We start from the raw sequence: 18,280 nt of genomic DNA on the forward strand, positions 1-18,280 counted from the left end.
GGGAACGGTGCTAAACTAAGAGAGGGCAGGTTAGATACCAGGAAGATTTAGATTAGATTTAGGTTAGATACCAGGAAGAAATTCTTTACTCAGAAGGTCCATGGCTGTATCCAGCAGGATGAGACCCCTGAGAGGTGCCAGCCTTGCCCCTGCTGTGTTCACTCACCACCCACAGAAAACCTCACCAAGCTTCAGCAGCTCCTAATATTCAACCACTGTAACAGGAGGTTTCCACAGTGTCATCTCAATTTCTCTGCTGTGAAGATCAGGGTGAGAGTTCATTTCCTTCTCCTCCTAAAGCCTCATCTTCCTCAGATGCTCCCCACACATCCCTCATTTACCAGCTGTGGAGTTTGTGGGATCTGCTACCTGCTGAATGCTCTCCCACTGCCCAATGCTTTGGAGAGCTGAGCAATTCACTCCCCTTTTTAGCAACTGTTTTGTACTTTACCTTTGACAATGACAGTGAATTTTTTGGTAGATATTATTAGACAAAAGTCACTGATTTCCCTGTGAAAAGAATAAAAGCCCCACGTTTGTTTGTTAAGAGTCAAAGAGCTGAAATCTTAACTGGAAATTTATGGTCTTACCTAACGTTATCCAACTTAAAAAGCTCCTCTGTGCACTTCGTGAGGGATTCAATTTTACAAACAGAAAATATGGGGATTGAAACAATTTGTGCTCATGTCCAGATGGAAGTTATTATGAGCTCTCGGAATTAACACACATTGTTTTGACTTCGGAATGTAACAGCAAAGCAAGTTTCCCCAAATAAATGCTCTACCAAGCTAGCACTGAGCTGCTTCTAATTCCAGCTGAATCCCCCCGAGAGCAAGATGTGGTTTCCATTGTTATTATCCTGCTGTTTTACAAAACAGCACCACTTTATCTCTAGAAGAGTCTTTATGTCAGTAATTTTGCTCACTATCAACCCCGTCTCACTTCTGCCCCGCTCACGTTTCCCCTTTGCCAGCAGAACTCCAGCTAATTGTGAAAGGGAATAAAACATTGTATAAAAATCTGTGAAACTGGGACAGCTCATACAAACCCCTTCAAGTATTTCTTGAAGTTGATAAAAGTTTTTTCTGGGCTCTTTGTCTCTAACCCACAGTGATCAAGACTTGCAGGAATGATTCAAGTGAGGTGATAGAGACCCAGGCTCTTCTGTTAACTCTCCAGTGAAGTCACCACTGTCCCTCCCAGGCACCTCCAGCCTTCCCACAGCACACAGAGGGAATCAGGCAACGGAGTCACATTTATTCATTACAAAGAGTCATTTCAGGACTGGTTCTCTGAATTAAGGCCAACACCTTTGGGCCTTAAAAGGATCCTCTTTCAGGTTGTGATGGTCTGGAGATGAGAGAGAGAGGCAGCTGCTCATTCTCCATCCAAACTTCATTACTTTCACACACCCACATGAACCAAGCACATGTGGGAGCTTCTCTGAAAGCAGCCCTGAGGTCTCCTAAAAGCTACTTCAATTCAAGAGTCCCAGCATCCCCAGGAACACAAAGGATTCACAGTCTCAGGTTTTCAGGTTTTCAGCCCCTGAGCACAGAGGGGTTGGGATGTTTTCCTGCAGTTATTTACCTGTTCTGCTTCCACAGTGGAACTCCCCCTTGGCAGAACTAAAAAAGCAGCAATATTTGACCAAGAATATAAAAACAAAGGTGACCACAACAGTTTATGTGGATGTCAGTAACACTTTCCTGATTAAATAAGTAGGAGAAGCCCCCCTAAAAATCCTGAATTACTTTTGTTATGTTTTTATATCCAAGAGCAGACAATCCCAAACATTACCATGTGAACCACTGGTGTTGCACAAACCACTTCAAAGCCTGGCCACCACCACTCCAGCTTGCACAGCACCACTGACCCCACGGAAATTTGGAAACTTTTTCCACACAAATACGCACTAAAAGTCTTCATTTACTTTTATGGGTTCCAACACTTGCCAGTGGTTTCAGAAACCAACTGCCAGGACCTGGAAGGCAACAGGGGTGAAGTGGCCCTGTGTTCAGCTGCTCAGAGGCCTCAGAATGAGAGGTTTCAGTGGGTCCATGAGGGACGAGCCAGAGACAAACAGGAAAACAAGGGAAGTGGTGACAGTTCCTATGAAATGCAACAGGCACAAGAGCCCGCCAACCCCGACTACACCAACTGCAAACAACCAGCACGTGAAGAGTTCAGCTCCTTGAGGGAGACAAGAAGCCCAGAGGTTCTTGTTTGCAACTCCTGACTGAATGGCAAACTCCACGACTCCCAGGTCGGAGTGAACTAATGGGTTTATGGAAGCAGAGATTAAGGAAAGCATTGATTTGATAGTAACGGAGAGGGAAAGCTATCAAAGAGTATTTAATCCCTTTTTCTCACCAGTCTTCCCCCATGAAGGTCAAGTGTGAACAGCTGGCTGCTATTACTAATACCACCAACAAAGAGGCACAGCCTAAGCTCCACTAACAGCCTGGTTAAGTGAATTTCCAAGATTAGCAGGGCTTGATTAACTTCATCTTAAGATATTTTAGCCTTTAAGTAATTTCAGAGCCACTGGAGGTTATCGTCCAAAATACACTGAGCATGGGCAAGACACCAGAAGTCTGGAAAATGGTAAATGCAATCCAAGCTTAAAAAACAAACAACACAAAAAGATCCAGAAGCTTTACTTCAATTTGGGGTAAGGAATGGCGAAAAAGTGGTGGAAGACAGAACTGGAAAAATAAACAAGGAGAAACTAAGCATAAAAAGGCCAGATTTTTCAAGAATAAAACTGTAAGACTAATCTAATTTCAAGCCTTACAAATGGGTTAGAAACAGAAAAAGCATATTTCTGTTGGAATTTAAATCTCTTGGCACTTTCTGGTGTAATATGCTCACGAGGAAGCTGGGGAAATGGGATAATCATGAAGCAGGAGTGAATACAGAGCAAGGACTCTTTGGGTGCAGTAAGGAATGGCTGTAACTGGAAGTGCAGGGGAAGGGGGGCTCCACCTGTGTGAAAAGAGAACCCCAGCTCCAGCAATATTTGCTTTAGGAGAGCTGGAGATGCAGCAGCACAAAGCTGAGCCTGAGTTCTTAACCCACCTCTGCCCAGTTTTGTACATCACCAGATCAGGAACATGACTGAGAACAAAAAGGTGCAGATGTAAAACATGGCTAAGTCATCTGCCCAAATTCTGAGTGGGCTGTTTTGTTGCTGTGCAGAAGGTACCTGGGGCTGCACTGAGTGACAGTCACTCTGCTGGGCTTTGTTAAAGTACAAACCTACTGGAGCACAATCAACTGGAACTAAAAGGACAAGACCTGTGCTACATTTCTCCCAGAAATTCTCTCCTCAGTGCTCTGAAAGCAACGCTTGCCCAGCTGTATCCAGCTGTGGGCACTGCACTTCAGGAAAGGTGGGGATCCAGATGGAGAACTGGGGACCAGAAGAACCCTCAGAAACAGAGGGAGAACACTTTAAAAAATGGAAAGAGGTCTTTCAGAACACAAAAGTTTGCAAAGAGGAAGAGACTTAACCAGATTGTTATAATAAGTGATTATGTGATGATTTTAAAAGTACATTACAAGCAAGGAAGTAGGATTGATTAGAGGACCCTGGTTTTTTTAAATTAAGTATAAAGTCATGCATGTGCAAGACTTTAGATTTTCCACTGGTGTTTTCTTATAAGAGTAGAATACTGGTTAAAGTAATAACACAGCAAATTAAAGACACAGTAGTGAGAATGACACAGATGGATCTTCAAGTATGACAGAATAAAAAAGCAGAAAACATTTAGAATTTTCAGAGCAGCGTGTACAAACTCATAGAAATTACAATTTGAAAAGGAAAAGATCAATTATCATCATGTGGCCAGTCCTCCTCTAAGCACCACTCAATAAAACCTCAAGCCCAGAGCTGTAAGATAAGACAAGGATTTCAAGGATATATCTCTTAGTTCACAGATGATCCTCACAGAGAACACCATCACCAGACAGCACAAGCACACAGGTCATACCGACACTAAGCAAAGAACAGATGTAAGTAAATGATAATAAAAAAAATCACCTCAAGTGTACCTACCTGTGCTATATTTTTGTTGAGAAGATAAACTCCATATTCAAACTGAAGCTTCTCCCCTCCTTTTGGATATAAAGGAAATCTGATTGGAAAAGGAAAAAAAAAAGAGGGGGAAAAAAGCATTTAAGGTGAAATAATTCAGAATAGAAGTGATTCCTTTCACCCCTCCCCAAAGGTTTAAGTCACTTAGAGCATCACAGGTCACTACAGCCCTTGCAAACACGCTCCTAATGTTTACTTCTCCTCTTTAATAAATATTGCTCGCCACTTAAATGTCACAAGCAGCTTGTAGAACAGCACAACACTGCCTCACCTGCTGCGTGAGGTGGGAGAACTAAAGCTTCAGTCCCCAAAGTACTGAGACTGTTTGACAGCTTCTGCATTCAAAAATACTGTTTTATGCATCTGTTCTGGAAATCTCAGCTCAAGAGCAGCACTTCTCTTCATAAACAGCTCTCGGAGCTCTCACTGGAGTTCTGAGGGCTGTCTTTTAACTCCTCCTCAGCAGCAGAGGTTTGAGGTCACCAGGGGCAAGTCAGCAATCTCAGTACGATCTGAAATTCATGGTTATGGGAGCTCCACCACGAGAGCAGCTCCTGCCTGTTCAAGAACCACGTGTCCTGCAGCTCCTAATCAAGATGCTGAGTGTATTATCTGCATAAACCCCACATTAAGGCAGAAACCAAAGGCTCCCTCAAATATAAGATAACAAATACAGGAGATCAGTATCTACTAGGAACAACACACATTCTGGAGAGGTGATTAGGCAAAGTGGATTTTATCATCCATCAGCCCCACAGTAGAGTGCATTTGCAACTTTTAAGAATTATATAGTGCCATTAAAGCTAAAGGTCAGCAGGGCATGATCACAGCAGATCAAATATTGAGATGTCAGCTCCAGGTTTTATGCTGCTTTCAAACTCACCGGGTGACTTCAAGTTGAGAAATATAAAAATCCCTGTGAATAGTGTATATCTAACTCACCTTGCTTAATAGATCTATAAATCCAACTAGTTCCCCATGCAAGAAAATGAAACCTTTCCAAATGAACACATGCTACAAAAATTCCATTCTAAGTGTAAAACACAGAGCAAAAGGAATTCATCTCCATATCTCCAGTTACACTGCCCAGGCAGAGCAGGGGTTACATTTAAAGGATACCTTTACAATTAACAGCCTAAAACCAACCCAAGTTTGACAATAAAAGCACCATTAGGAACACAAGCCATGTTTCACTCCAAGGTAGGATTTCATGAAGTCACTGGTAATGGGAACCATGTATTCTATTATTAGACACAGAGCTCTTCAATCTGTGTAGAAAAGAGGATAAAACCGGTTTATGGTGCTACCATCTCCCACACACAGGGGAAAATTAGGCTTTTCTGTTTATCACTCTGCTCTTGTTTCTTTGCCAGTATTCACATTTCTCCTCTCCAACTTGCACTAATTAATCTTGAAAGCTTTTAAGCCACACACATCCCGGGTCAGCCTTCCCAGCACAACCACTGACATGTAAGTCTGGAGAACTGTCAGTGCTGTCTCTGTGTGTGCACATTTATTAGTCCAGAGAAAAATATCCCCAACTGTTCTGTCTGCCTCTGTGTGTTATCTTGCTTGCCCATTAAGCCTGGTCACAAGCAATGAAGTCAAGGGAGAGGAACCCCAACATTTCATGCAGTGCTTCACTGACTACAATTCACCACAACTCCAACTGCTGGCTCCCTACATCCAGTTCTTCTTTCCTGCTCCACAGAAAAGCAGGAGCTCAACCCCTCCCTCTGGCATGCTGCAGAAAGCTAAGTCTGCTGTGCAAGGTTTTAGTTATCCTAAATACTTCTGAAAACTACTATTTCAGTACTTTTATAATCACAATGCACGTAATAAACTGCAAAATGGCCTCTGCCTGCCCACTCTGCCCCAAAGTACACCTTCCTTTCTTCCATTCTTGCTGGAATGTCTGGGGGTGGGGGGGAAAGAAATCATTTAAAGCTCCTTTAAAGAAAAACACAGATACCTACTCTGAGATGGTAAATTCCAAGGGGTAAGTGTGGGATGTTTGGTGGGAACAAGAAAAAACACAAGCTACAGGTACCTGTTGTGTGATCACCAGAAAAGATCCATCTGAGGGAAGTTGTCAAGTAACAAGAAATGTATTCTGAGTCAACCTCTGGTCCTCCTCAGAGGAGCACTTAGCACTGTAGGAGACCATACCCCTGCCACGAGAGCAGGCAGCAATTTTGAACTAAACAGCTTCTGCTCAGCCAGGTTCAACCTGTGCCCTTGGAAAAATAGGTTGATATTTACTCACAACTACAGAATGTAATACTTCAGCAGCACTTAGACTCCTTAAAACACAGCCCTAATACACCCTGAGCAGATGATCTATTCCTATCTATAAAGAGCAGGGCAGACAGCAGGAGTAATTTTAATAGTGACTCATAAAGAGTATCAGTTACTCCTTAACAAAGGTTGTAACCCATCTCTTACTGACTTTTAAATATATGGATTTAAATCCCTGGTTTTGATAAGACAGCCTGGGCAACAATTTGCTACTGAAGTGTCTCCACTGCTCACTAATACTGGTGTATTTAAACACCAGAAAATTGACTAGAGAAAAAAAGATCTTTTCAAGTTGCCTGCAGACATTGATTCTGGAAAACCACAGGCCCGGTTCAAAGCTAAAAATAACCTCACTGTGGTGGTGGTTTAAGCATTAGACCTCTCTTATTACAACTCAAAGAAATGGTGTGGAATATCCTACTCTAACCACTGAAAACTCCTCTTCACTGTCCTACCTTTCTCAGCTGACCTTACCCAAGTACTTATGAGTCCTCAAGAGCTCCTCTGATTTCATACCCTCAGCTCATCTTTAGGTGTTTTACATAATCACTTCAGAGCTTGATGAACATGCAAGAGAATCCCTCTTGGTTCAGGCACGTGGTGTTAGGGAAAGATGAAAGAATCCTTATTCCATACATTTACTTCAGACCTCAAGTATCTCCTACGAATTCAAGTTCAGATACATTTACAGTTGTGTTCTGTGATTTATGAACTCCTCTGCATCCAGAACTATCACATATGTACCAATAGACTGGTGGCCCATTTTTATTGTCTATAACAGCCTGTCTTTAATACAAACTATTTTTAAAGCTTAAGAAACCGCTTCATTTTTAACTGCTTTCACCTGCTTCTACTTTGGTGTTACACCATGTGTTTTAGATCTGTTATTCTCTCTTCTGTTCAGACTTCTCCCATACCCCAAATTATATTAAAGTTTAATCTCTACTTCAGAAAGCTCTGAAGAGAAGAAGTGGGTAGAATAATGATTTTTACACCTCACATCTGACTGTTCTCCCCAGGCTGAAGTGTGGCACAATTTCGATAGCACATTCCATCCCATTTGGCAAATCTGAGTAAAATTCCAAATCTAGTCTAGATTTGTGCTATAAAGCCTTAATTTTCAAAATCATGCAGAACTCCAAGGACCAGGAATATCTGTGGCTTTGCAAGTCAAACTAACAGCAAGGACACACCTTAGGAGTACTTAATTCTCACTGAACGGTTTGGGTAGGAAGGGACCCTAAAGACTGGAATCTTAGTCCCAAGACTAAATAAAATCAGCACCACTGTATTTTCACATCACTGTATTTACAGTATCTGATACTTCCTGGCCAACTGCACCAAATTTGTCAGAGAACAAACTCAACCTGGCTTTTTCCTTCACTTCTCATTTCCAAGGACAGTGAGCAGGATGGCTGCAGGGAGATGGCTGTGGAGCAGACTTGGCAGGATGCAGCTGAAACCCAATTATTCACTACTATAGAGATAAAGAACTGATGTAATTTCTGTGTCTGTAAGACACTGGTGTGATAACAGAGCCATCCATCAGATCTAGGGAACAACTGTGCCTCACACAACACTACAAAAAATGGGGCAGTTAAGAAAATGATGAGTCTCGAGCTTAAATCTACTGATGGGACACTCTATACAAGGATAGAACTAAATAGCCCCACTAGATAAGATAATGACCTGAAAAAGTCACAAGTTCTTGCTTGATATGCCTGAAGTATGAGGAGTGTACAAGAAAAAGGTTTAAATATTTCCTAAGTTTGAGTTATTTCACCCTCAGCCCCTTCAGGGGGTCTGCAAGGGAGGAAGGAGGGTTTTCCCTCCAACCCAACCACATCCTGTTTGCTCATCGTAAGGGAATGGGGAGTCCAGGAGAGCAAACTTTGTTATTTAGAAGTGCTGGGACTTCTCTGAACCAGAAGAAAGCAAACCCTTACAAGTGACAATGACCACCACTGTCCAGCCAGCACTTGAAATCGTGATTCCCCAGAACACTTCAAATCAAATATTAGGAAAAGCAGGCTACTCAAAAGCCACAGGCACCAAAGTCCAAGCACTGCCAACCTCTTAGCATTCCACCTGAGGGACAGGGCATAAGGAGCTTTGGCTGCACAGCTTTAAAACCTGTTTCCTTCTCAGAGAAGCTGCACCACAGCTCTGTCAGCTTCAGAGCAGAGACTGGCACAGATCTTCAGCAGAACACCCAAAACAAAATGAAAAGGCAGAAAAAAGGATGGCGAGTGTGTACTTTACTTATTAGAGATTAAGGCATGAATCCCAAATCCCAAGGGAATTCAGACTGGATTACTATATGGGCTTGAGTTCCTACTTGAAAGAAAATACCTCCACTTTCAAAACAAAACTAGATGACAAAAATACTGCCAAGGGGGAAAAGCACATCCTCCTTCAAGCTCTGCACAACACAGAAATAATTAGTTTAGTGGGAAAGGAAAACACTAGCAGTGTGACTTTCTAAAATGTATTTTCAAAATGCCTGTCTGAACAGTTAAGAAGGTGATAATGGAAAGCAGAAGCATCTCTCTGTGATAAGTGTAACTGCTGTGCCCTTGTTCTTGGACAATGCACAATAGCTCCAGCGTGGGCAGACTGAAGGGAGAAAATACAAAAGCAAAGACCCAGATTCTGAGAGTCAGGCAGTTCCTGATAACAGTCACCAATTTTTACAAGAGGGAATCGTTCTACTGCTTCAGCAAATAACGCTTTCAAACAGCCCAAAAAGCACAGAGAGGAATCCATGGAGTCACTGACACTGATGGATTTCAGCTTGGATTCCAGGCTTGCACCATCCAGGCCATGACAGATGCCACAGCACAAGGGCTGTCTGGAAGGGCAGAGCACAACCCTTGCTATCGGAAGTGTAAATCTCCTGCCACTGGAGGATCATTTTCAACTGGAGGACACTTTACACAGGGCAAGTCCCTGCTTATGTGAAACAATGAAGTCATGTTTTGAAAAAGAATCTCATCAGGAGTATAGTGTTCCAATGGGAGCAAATTAAGTCTAGTATGTCTTCACAGAAACATTTCTCAGCTGGAGATGTCTGGGGTCAGTGGTCTCATCCACTGCAGTAAACAAAAATCTGCTCTCTCAGCCTGGCCAGGAGCATGTAAAAACTTCCAGTTCCCAGAAACAGTGTTAACAGGACCTAAATTTATTAAAGAACACCTGATCTAATTCTTAATCTATGCACTGCAATATTTGCTGACCCACTGAAGGCACGAGCATTATTTTGGTAATCAAGAATAAAATAAGCCAGGATTCGAGCTAAATATCCTCAAGAATGTAGAATGTAAAAATACAGTTCAAGAGAAGTTCATGGCAGAAAGCATTCTTTGAGCAATATAGCTGCACACTTAACACACACTCCATCTACCCCTAAGAATCAGCTTTGCTTTGACAGCTATTGGATTTCTCAACCAAACATCTCCCTCCATCTGATTTAAGTTTGCCAAGATTTCTCCCCAAAGCTGCCATTTCATTATCTCAGCCGAAGCCCCAAATATGATTAAAGACTTCTCCCCTGAGCTGGGGAACGTTCACGGCAATGAAGAGTTCCCCTTCACTTGCCTGTGTCCCCATTTTCCAGGCTGCTTTGTTGCAAGTGGCTCATCTGTTTCCAGACACAGAGCAAGAACCCCCCCAGTGCTGCTGGACCAAGTCTGTTATAGCTGAGACACTAATTTTCCTGTTCTTCCCAACTGGAGGGAGACCCCACTAGTGAGGATCACCTATAGATTGTGCTCATTCCACAGGTGGGTTCCAAATGCTCCAAAATTATCCACAGGCTGGTTCAGCAACACTTCTTTGCAAATCCAGCTTGTTTTTCAGTTCTTTGAGGTGTGACAACACACTGAGGAAGGTAATTTGGAAGCAGTTTTGGGGCAGAACTGGCAAGGAATCACACGTTTGTTTTAATCAGAGGCCTGAGAAGAAACTTTTCACATCAGAACTTCCACTGTCAGTAACTCCCATCACCTGATTTAACACTGTGAAGCACACACAACATAATGCAAGGTTTCCTGACCAGCAGGACTCTGCTGGGCACTGCTGAGACACTTCCAACCCTGGGGGCTTACCCTCTTAGCAGAAACTATTTCTTGAAACCCTTCTCATTTCCAGCTTACCTAGCAGGGAAGTAAGAGTTCTTGAAAGTCTCTTAAAAGACACAGTATGAGCGACAATGCAAAAATCCAACAAAAATAATTGCTCTGAATGTGCATCGCACTTGTCCAGACAAATGCAGGATACTAGAAAGGTGATTAAACTCCAAAAACCCCATTATTTTTCTTACAGAGGTATATGCATTTCCAAGCTGTTTATATTACAAAATACTGGGACATGAGGAGCAACACCAACACAGGGAATTTCCCAATGTGTGTCCCACTCCAGACATAACAATCCTTACTTTGCCCTAAGCTGGAAGCTATTCTGCATTAAAAAATCTGGGAGCAGACTACCAGAAGCATGAAATGCAGGGCTTGACAGACAACAGCGTCAGGACACATCAGAAGTAGTTTAATCCCAGCATTCTCGCTCTGCTGATGAGAATGTGATGAAGTGTTAGGTTTCAGTTGCACCAGAACGGAGCCAAAGAATTGAGGTGGTTTATTCTGCAAACATGCTTGCTTGTCACTGGACAGAGGAACATGCTGCTGTCCTAAGGAGCTTAAATTTGGGAGTTATATATCCATATATATCCAATGTAGGTTGGTAGATGTTAATGAATGGCCCAAATCCAACCATTCCCCAGCACTGCCAAGGCTGCCACTCACCGCTGTCCCCAAGTGCCACATCCACAGGGCTGTCAAACCCCTCCAGGGGTGGGGACTCCCCCACTGCCCTGGGCAGCTGTGCCAGGGCTGGACAGCCCTTGACAGGAAGGAAACAGTGTTTTTGTAGTACCACAACTGTGTTTTGAATAAAGAGGAACGCACTGGCTGGATGGATTATAAACACTCATATCCCTACAGTGACAGGGCTGACCTCGCACTGTATGGCAGGCATTCCATCCCTCATCCCACCCTCAGGAATCACAGAACCATTAAGGTTGGAAAAGACCTCCAAGATCATGGAGTCCAAGCTATGACCCAACACCAGCCTGCCAACCAGACCTGAGCACTGAGAAAAGAAACTTGAAAGAGTTTATACATTATACCTTTATCCATTATAACTTTAAAAATACACACATTTACTTAAGATTTTGCTCTGGAGTGAAAAACTCAGCTATTCCCCCAAAAGCACAATTTCTAGAAGCTCCTAATAAGGATCTGGGGGCAACCCTGCCATAAAAAAAAAAAAAAAAAAAAAGTACAATGCCAAGTAAAATGTTTAACACAGTCAGTAATCAGGATGTATGTGTTATAGTAAAGATTAAATACAGGGATTACCTCACTGCAATTACTCAACAGTTTATGTTGGAGTTTGAAAAGCTGCTAAAGGACAGGTGACTGAAATAAAGAAATTTAATAATGCATGTTAATTGCTGTGCTCAATGCAGTCAGGAGCCAGGGAGAAACATAAGCCATTAGTTTAGGAAAAAAACTACAATTTAAGACATTTAAGGTTTTCTATAGTAACCAAAGTCCTTTGAGAGTTGGTGGGATTGTCTCTCCAATAGCTGGGAAGAGAAGATCCCAGGCAGGAGCTAATCCTGAAAAAATCTTGCAGAACACAGGTAAATGGCCCAACAGGGATTCATACTCTTAGCTAAGCTTTCTCCTTTTCACAAATCTATTGTGAAATCAAGGATTAAGTCATGAGGGTTTGGAAGGCTGTAGCCTGAAGGGCTAAACCCTCCAATCTGTCTCAGACAACAGGAAATTGGGTTAATCTGTATACACCCACACACAGGCAGCTCTACTCCTCAGAAATTTGTTTTGCAGATATAAATGTTCCTAGTTTGCAATCCTCCTCCAAGTGGTGCTCAGGAAGGATATGACCATATGCTTCAGGACCTACACTAAAGCCACACAAGGTAAGGTTCTGTTGAGTTACCCACGAAGTGTTCGGACAAGTTATGAAAATGGCATCAAAATTACTTTGCAGGACATCATTATGTAGTTGTATTTTATTGTGTCAAAACAAGAAGACCTGAGTGATTCCAGCTCTTAAGGCAAATCACCTTGTCTGTCCTGCACAAGTCACTAAGCTTCAAAGGGAAATCAGACCCTTCCCAAGCATCGCTATCCTGATTGCTAGGCACAACAAAACCCTTCCATCCTGATTTGGATTATTATGCTGAAAGACAATGATTACAGAACACACAAAAAGCTCTCTACTGAATATTAAGCTGATTCACAGTAGGTGGAAGTTTAGTGTGCTCTTTTTCAATTGATTAAAACCCTCTGTGTTAGAGAAAATTTGTTTCCTCACATTTATCTGCCCCCACCCCAGTACTGGCAGTAGCTCCCAGTGAGGCTGCAAATGCCACCTGCAATTTATTCCCACAGCCAGTAGCAAAACATAAAGGGCAATTTTTCCAACCAGCAGCCAAAACTTACCTGTAAGAAACACTATTGAGGTTTTTCTAGCATTACTGAAAGCCAAATCAGAGGCGTGTGCCAAGAGAGTGAGAACAACAAAGCTGAACTACTCTGTTGGATCCCAGAATTCCAACAGGAGCGACTCACACGACTACTAGAAACAGTACCTTCAAATTCCCTGTCACTTCAGAGGACCCAAAACCGTCCAGGGTGGGGGGTTTTTTGGTGCTGATTTGTTGTTCTGAGGGGAGCCCGTGAGTGCATTCCCAACATACTCACTCTCGCTCCTTCTCGGTGAGTTTGTCGTTGATGTTGTCTTTGATGGTGGAGCGGGAGCCCTTGTGGATGATGGGATACCTGAGTGGCACTTGCAGGAAGAAGGAGATCATGGAAACCAGGTGAGCAGTGTAGCCCAGGGCAACGGCGATGCTTCCGTCATCCTTCGCTGCCAACAACAAGGAGAGTCCATTGTGGGATCCACCGAATCCTGGTTCTTAGCCCTACTGCTCAGAGAACACCACGGCTGCTGCAGCTCCCAGAGGCCAGAACTTAGGAACACTTAAGTCCCTTTGGAGAGCTTTGCATTCACTGTGTTTGGCTTTCATGGAAAGCGGGTCGTGGCTCGTTTCTCCTGCCAGTTTTACGCGTTCAGAGCTGAACTGCCTGGCTGGGGGAGGGCCAAGAGAAGGTGGGAAGAGTGGAACAAGATTCCCAAGACAAAAGTCAAGCCTTAAGCTTTGTGCGTTTGTGTGGAGGGGTCAGGGGAAGGCTGCACTCCTGCACAACTGCAGCCACCAGTGAGGTCACTTGGAGAGACACCCACCCCAGGGCAGGAACTCTGCTCTCTGCCAATAACTGCAGAAACTTGGATTAACCCCTTGTTTTAAAGTATCCGTTTTAATTCGACATTTCAGGTTTCAACCTCGGAGCTTCACCTGCTGGGAATACACCCAGGCCTGGTGATTGTAATGACACATCCTTTAGCCACACCAGGGCTTCTCCTTTCCCTTTTCTCTAATTTTAATTCCTTGTAGGGGATACAAACGGCACAAGAGTCACCCCTCCTGATGCACAAGGGAATCTCATGAAATCAACCAAAGAGAACCAGCAGCAAAAGTGGCTTTTTAGGGAATCAATTCTTTTTGATCCTTTAAATGTGTGATTTTTTAAAAAATACTATCTCCTGAATGAGATAAGATCCATGTCAGGTTTCAAATTTAACTGCATATTTCAGTAAGTTGAATGTTTAGTACTTCTTCATCACAATACATTTGTATTTTTAGAGCCTTGGATGAAAGAATTAGTAATTCTTTTGTAAGGAATTAATACCAGGAAACTGAAAATGGGCCAGAAAATACACACCACTTACTCCTCAAGAATTACCAAACTGAGTTCATTAGAACACTCAGTGCAATCAGGAAAACAAAGCAACGGACTGGAGTTTTGTCCTGTTGACAAATTAATTTGTTTTAAAGATGATTCCTCCACCATTCTGCATCCAATATACACATTGTTAGTACAAGTTAATTACTATGGGATGGATTTAAAGAGTTAGACAACTGATGGAGGTTTTTGCTCAAGAAACCAGAGTGAGCAAATGCTGGGAAATTCTCCAGGGCATTTTCCCGGAGCTGCAGTCACACCAAACACGTGCAGCTGAATGCAGGCAGTTACCTGTACAACTGTTATACACACAGGCACATGAAACATTTGCCTCTGCAACAGGATGAGGGTCGACAGTTAAAGTAGCAGCTGACTTGTAAAGCACTTCATACTGTCACAGAGGTTTAGAGGCTCATTTTGGTGAGGTATTTATCCCGTAATTTCTCCAGCAGCTCCAGCAAACCCAGGGGGGATTCCTGCCTGCTGCCCCAGCAAGATTTATGGACTAAAGGCGGCCCCAGAAGAATTTCGGGTCAGACTCAAGTACTTTGCAGAATCCCTGAGTTTGGAAGGCACCTCTGGGAAGGCTCAGAGCAGGGGCAGGGAGCAGCAGGTTGCCCAGGGCTGTGTCCAGCTGGGCTCTGAGCATCCCCAAGGATGGAGACTCCACAGCCCCGCTGGGTAGCTCTGCTGGAGCTCCACTCTTCTGTGGAGTCTCAGAACACAGAGATGCTTTTCTAAGAGCCAACAAGAAACCTCCTTTGCAGGAGCAAGGAAGCAGGGATAAATAATTCCTAAGTTTTCCTCTAGTCTAGACCTTTCTAGTCAAAAATTTGGATCCCAAGCCATTATTATCAGTTTACTTGATTCTCTGAAGTTTAGAAGCAGTGTTAACTCTAACAGCTACATTAAGAATATCCAGCTACCTTGAAAGTCTTCAGAATTAGGAAGCTTGACTCCACAAACAAAGTAATCCTTCTGATCATTCTGTAAGTTTAAAATCAACAGTGAAAAGTGAGAATGGAACAGTAACATCCAGAAAACCAAAACCTGAAAAAATCCAATGACAACAAAGCTAAGGAAAAAAAAAACAATCAAAACCTAAATATCCAGTTAAACTCAGAGTGACTTTGACACAGTATTTTAATCCACATTTCACAGAATTCAGAAAATGTATGCAACTTTTTTAAGGAGGGAAGAGCTTGATTTTAAATCATTATGTAAAAGGTTTTGGAGCTCAACATTTTGACATCTGTTTCTGTGCACTCTGTTGGAGTTCAGCTCACCCACTGTCAGGGTTACTTTACACCATTGTCAACAACAATGCAAATATCCTTTAAATTACAACTATTATACCATTTCAGTGGAGTGCCCTCCCTGTGAAGTTTGCAATCCAAGGATGAAATGTAAGAAGAAGCTGGAATAAACGGGATGAGCAAAGAACAGATTTCACCGTGAATAAAACAGGATATTTGCTTGCAGTGTAATACACAGGAAGTTCATTTCAAATCAGGCAGGTTTTTAGGATGCTGAGCACATACCAGATCAATGGGGTAGATGTAGGACAGCTCTGACAGCAGCTGCTTGCATCGGATAGTCTGCTGGGCGTTTGTCTTCAAAAGCTGTTCTCTGTGGGAAAGAGATCCCAAACCCATTAATTTCCTCAAAAGCCTTCAATAAGGGTGACAAGCTCTTCTGTCCCTTTTGCAGCTCCCCAGGTACCACCTGCCCTCCCCAAAAGCTGGGTAACTCCACCCAAAATAGTAACACAGCAGACAGTTGTTGTTGTTTTCACACGTACCTCACATTTCAGACATTTTTCGACTGAGAATTAAGTATTACAGAGCTGTGACACTAAAACAGACCTATAAGTCTTATCAGAGCCCACACAGGCCACCAAGCATCTGTTTTCTTCTCTTCTAGACTTGCCACTGGTAATTCTCCCTTTAGATATCTACAAGTCGTAGCAGAGATGTTTTAACAGAAGTTTTGGGGTCACATGAGGAAGGATTTGGTGCCAGAATTCCCATTTCCAATGGCCTCCTCTCAAGCCTGTGTTTCTTTTCCAACTGCAGAACAAGCAGAGGCCCTTTTACCTCTTGGCAGTGCATTCCTTCCTTAATTCACCCAGGGATTCATTGTGCTCTCCAAGTTTCTCGTATTCAGTCCCAAATGCATTTTCTAAACAACAAAAGGAATCAGGAAAAAGAAAATAGGTATTTTCTTAGTTATCAGAAGTTTTAATAGTAAGTACTGACACAAATGCTGGCAGTAATCCTCCCCTGACTCTTCCCACTTTCCATGTCATGCTCCCAAAGTAGGGAATGCCAGCACAGTGGGATCTCCATGCACCCATTCACCAAACACAGCCAAACTTCACCTTCCTTTCATACCTGTTCCCCTCATGGCCAAGCAGTGCAGTAATGAGTCAGGGCATCTCAACCCTTGCACAGCCAGGATGAGGTGCAAGGGAAAAAACTCCTTTTAGTAGAGACTAATTACTTGAGACTCAAATAAGCACTAAAAACCAAAAAAAAAATCCTGCAACAAGATCTAACATTTGTGTAGCCTGGCCTTGGTGAGCTCCAAAGGGGCAGTGATGCAGCATTTTACTGCAGGACACCCTCCCAGTAAAGGAAAATACCAGGGTGGCTGAGCATTTCACCTTTCACTTACATAACAAGCTATTAAGAGGGATTTATTTTCTCCTAACACTTAAAATGGAATCCTAGTCACAGGTACAGTAACTTCCCCCCTGACACTATAAAGCCACTGTTCACTGTATTACAGTGCAGCTCTTCTGATTTTCTCTTAAAAAGTTAACTAAGCACAGGTTAAAGATTACTTTAGAGAGGTGTCATAGTAAGAAGTTACTTAGAGACAAGACACCACAAACTGCTGTCCAAAGCTCAGTATAACACAGATGGTGAAGAAATTATACCTGCCTGCAGATTTCAGATAAACACAGCACGTTGGAGCCAGACAATAACTAAAAATGAAACAGAAACCATGCCATTCTGGGCACCATGATCATAAGCCAGGCTGAGGATCCTACACTTACCTCTGTTACTCAAACTACTTTTTTGCTTGTGCAACAAGGCTACTTCTTGACCAAGGGCCTTCTTCTGCCTCTCCAGTTCATTACGTAGCACCAGGATCTTCAGCTGTAAACATTCACTCTCCTTCTTCTATTGGGAGAAAAACAGGTTAAAAAGAGAAGGTAAGTTTCTCTGCAGGGAAGCAGTTCCACAAAAACGGTTATAGGAGGGAAGCAATAAACAGGACAAGATTAATGCCTGCCAGACTAAAGGCTGAGTTCACAGATCACCACAGGCAACAGATTCGCAAAGACTCTGATCATTTTCTACTTTGGAAGAAGAGCAACCCATCCAGACATGTGCCAGTAAGCACCAGTGTAATGAAGTCACCACGAGCCACCTCTTTTCTGACAGCTCATTGCTTTGAGCTGAGCCCAGCTCTGCTGGGCAGAAAGCAGAAACCAGTGCCAGCAGACACTTCTGGAGAGGGGAAGAGGGCAGGCAAAACAAACTGTCAAAAGCTATTGCAAGATGCAGTACAATTCCTGCTTAAAATGAACATGTCACTTGAGTGACAGCTTTTGCACGAGTTCTGTTCATCCAAAGGGAGTTGGGGTGCAGGAAGGTACAGCCTTCCTGACTCACCTCACCCTGAATCCACCAGTTTCCTGTCAAGATTGATCTAAATCATTACAAGTTTGTTTTTCCTGAAAAGCCTCTTCCCTGCACTGTGCAATGTTTATGCTTTTATAGCATAAAGTCATTATATCAAAAAAGGTAGAAATAGGCCAAGCAGTCCATCAATCCAACCGAGCACCACACACAACTCACAGTCATTCCATCACACAGCTCTCAGGTGAGTTCCCATTTGAAGTGACAGGTTTGAAGAAAGATTTTAAGTTCAAGTGTTAAAAAAAGCCAAGCTTATGATCAAGACATCAGTCAGACAC

At 42.9% G+C, this 18,280-nt stretch overlaps 1 protein-coding gene across 1 annotated transcript in view; it reads right to left on the reverse strand.

The window, feature by feature from the left end:
- UVRAG (UV radiation resistance associated) overlaps positions 1-18,280 on the reverse strand; it is a 61,161-nt gene that overhangs the window by 17,395 nt on the left and 25,486 nt on the right. The window contains exons 8-13 of the mRNA XM_027888230.1: positions 17,354-17,480; positions 16,389-16,473; positions 15,834-15,921; positions 15,219-15,279; positions 13,189-13,354; positions 4,061-4,139 (exon numbers count right to left, since the gene is read on the reverse strand). Coding sequence (XP_027744031.1) covers positions 4,061-4,139; positions 13,189-13,354; positions 15,219-15,279; positions 15,834-15,921; positions 16,389-16,473; positions 17,354-17,480 — 606 coding nt within the window. The remainder of the gene's footprint in view (positions 1-4,060; positions 4,140-13,188; positions 13,355-15,218; positions 15,280-15,833; positions 15,922-16,388; positions 16,474-17,353; positions 17,481-18,280) is intronic.

This window comes from Empidonax traillii, unplaced genomic scaffold (genome assembly GCF_003031625.1).
Source record: "Empidonax traillii isolate 1590-97213 ecotype Southwest subspecies unplaced genomic scaffold, ASM303162v1 scaffold236:size2090792, whole genome shotgun sequence".
Classification (NCBI taxonomy): Eukaryota; Metazoa; Chordata; class Aves; order Passeriformes; family Tyrannidae; genus Empidonax; species Empidonax traillii.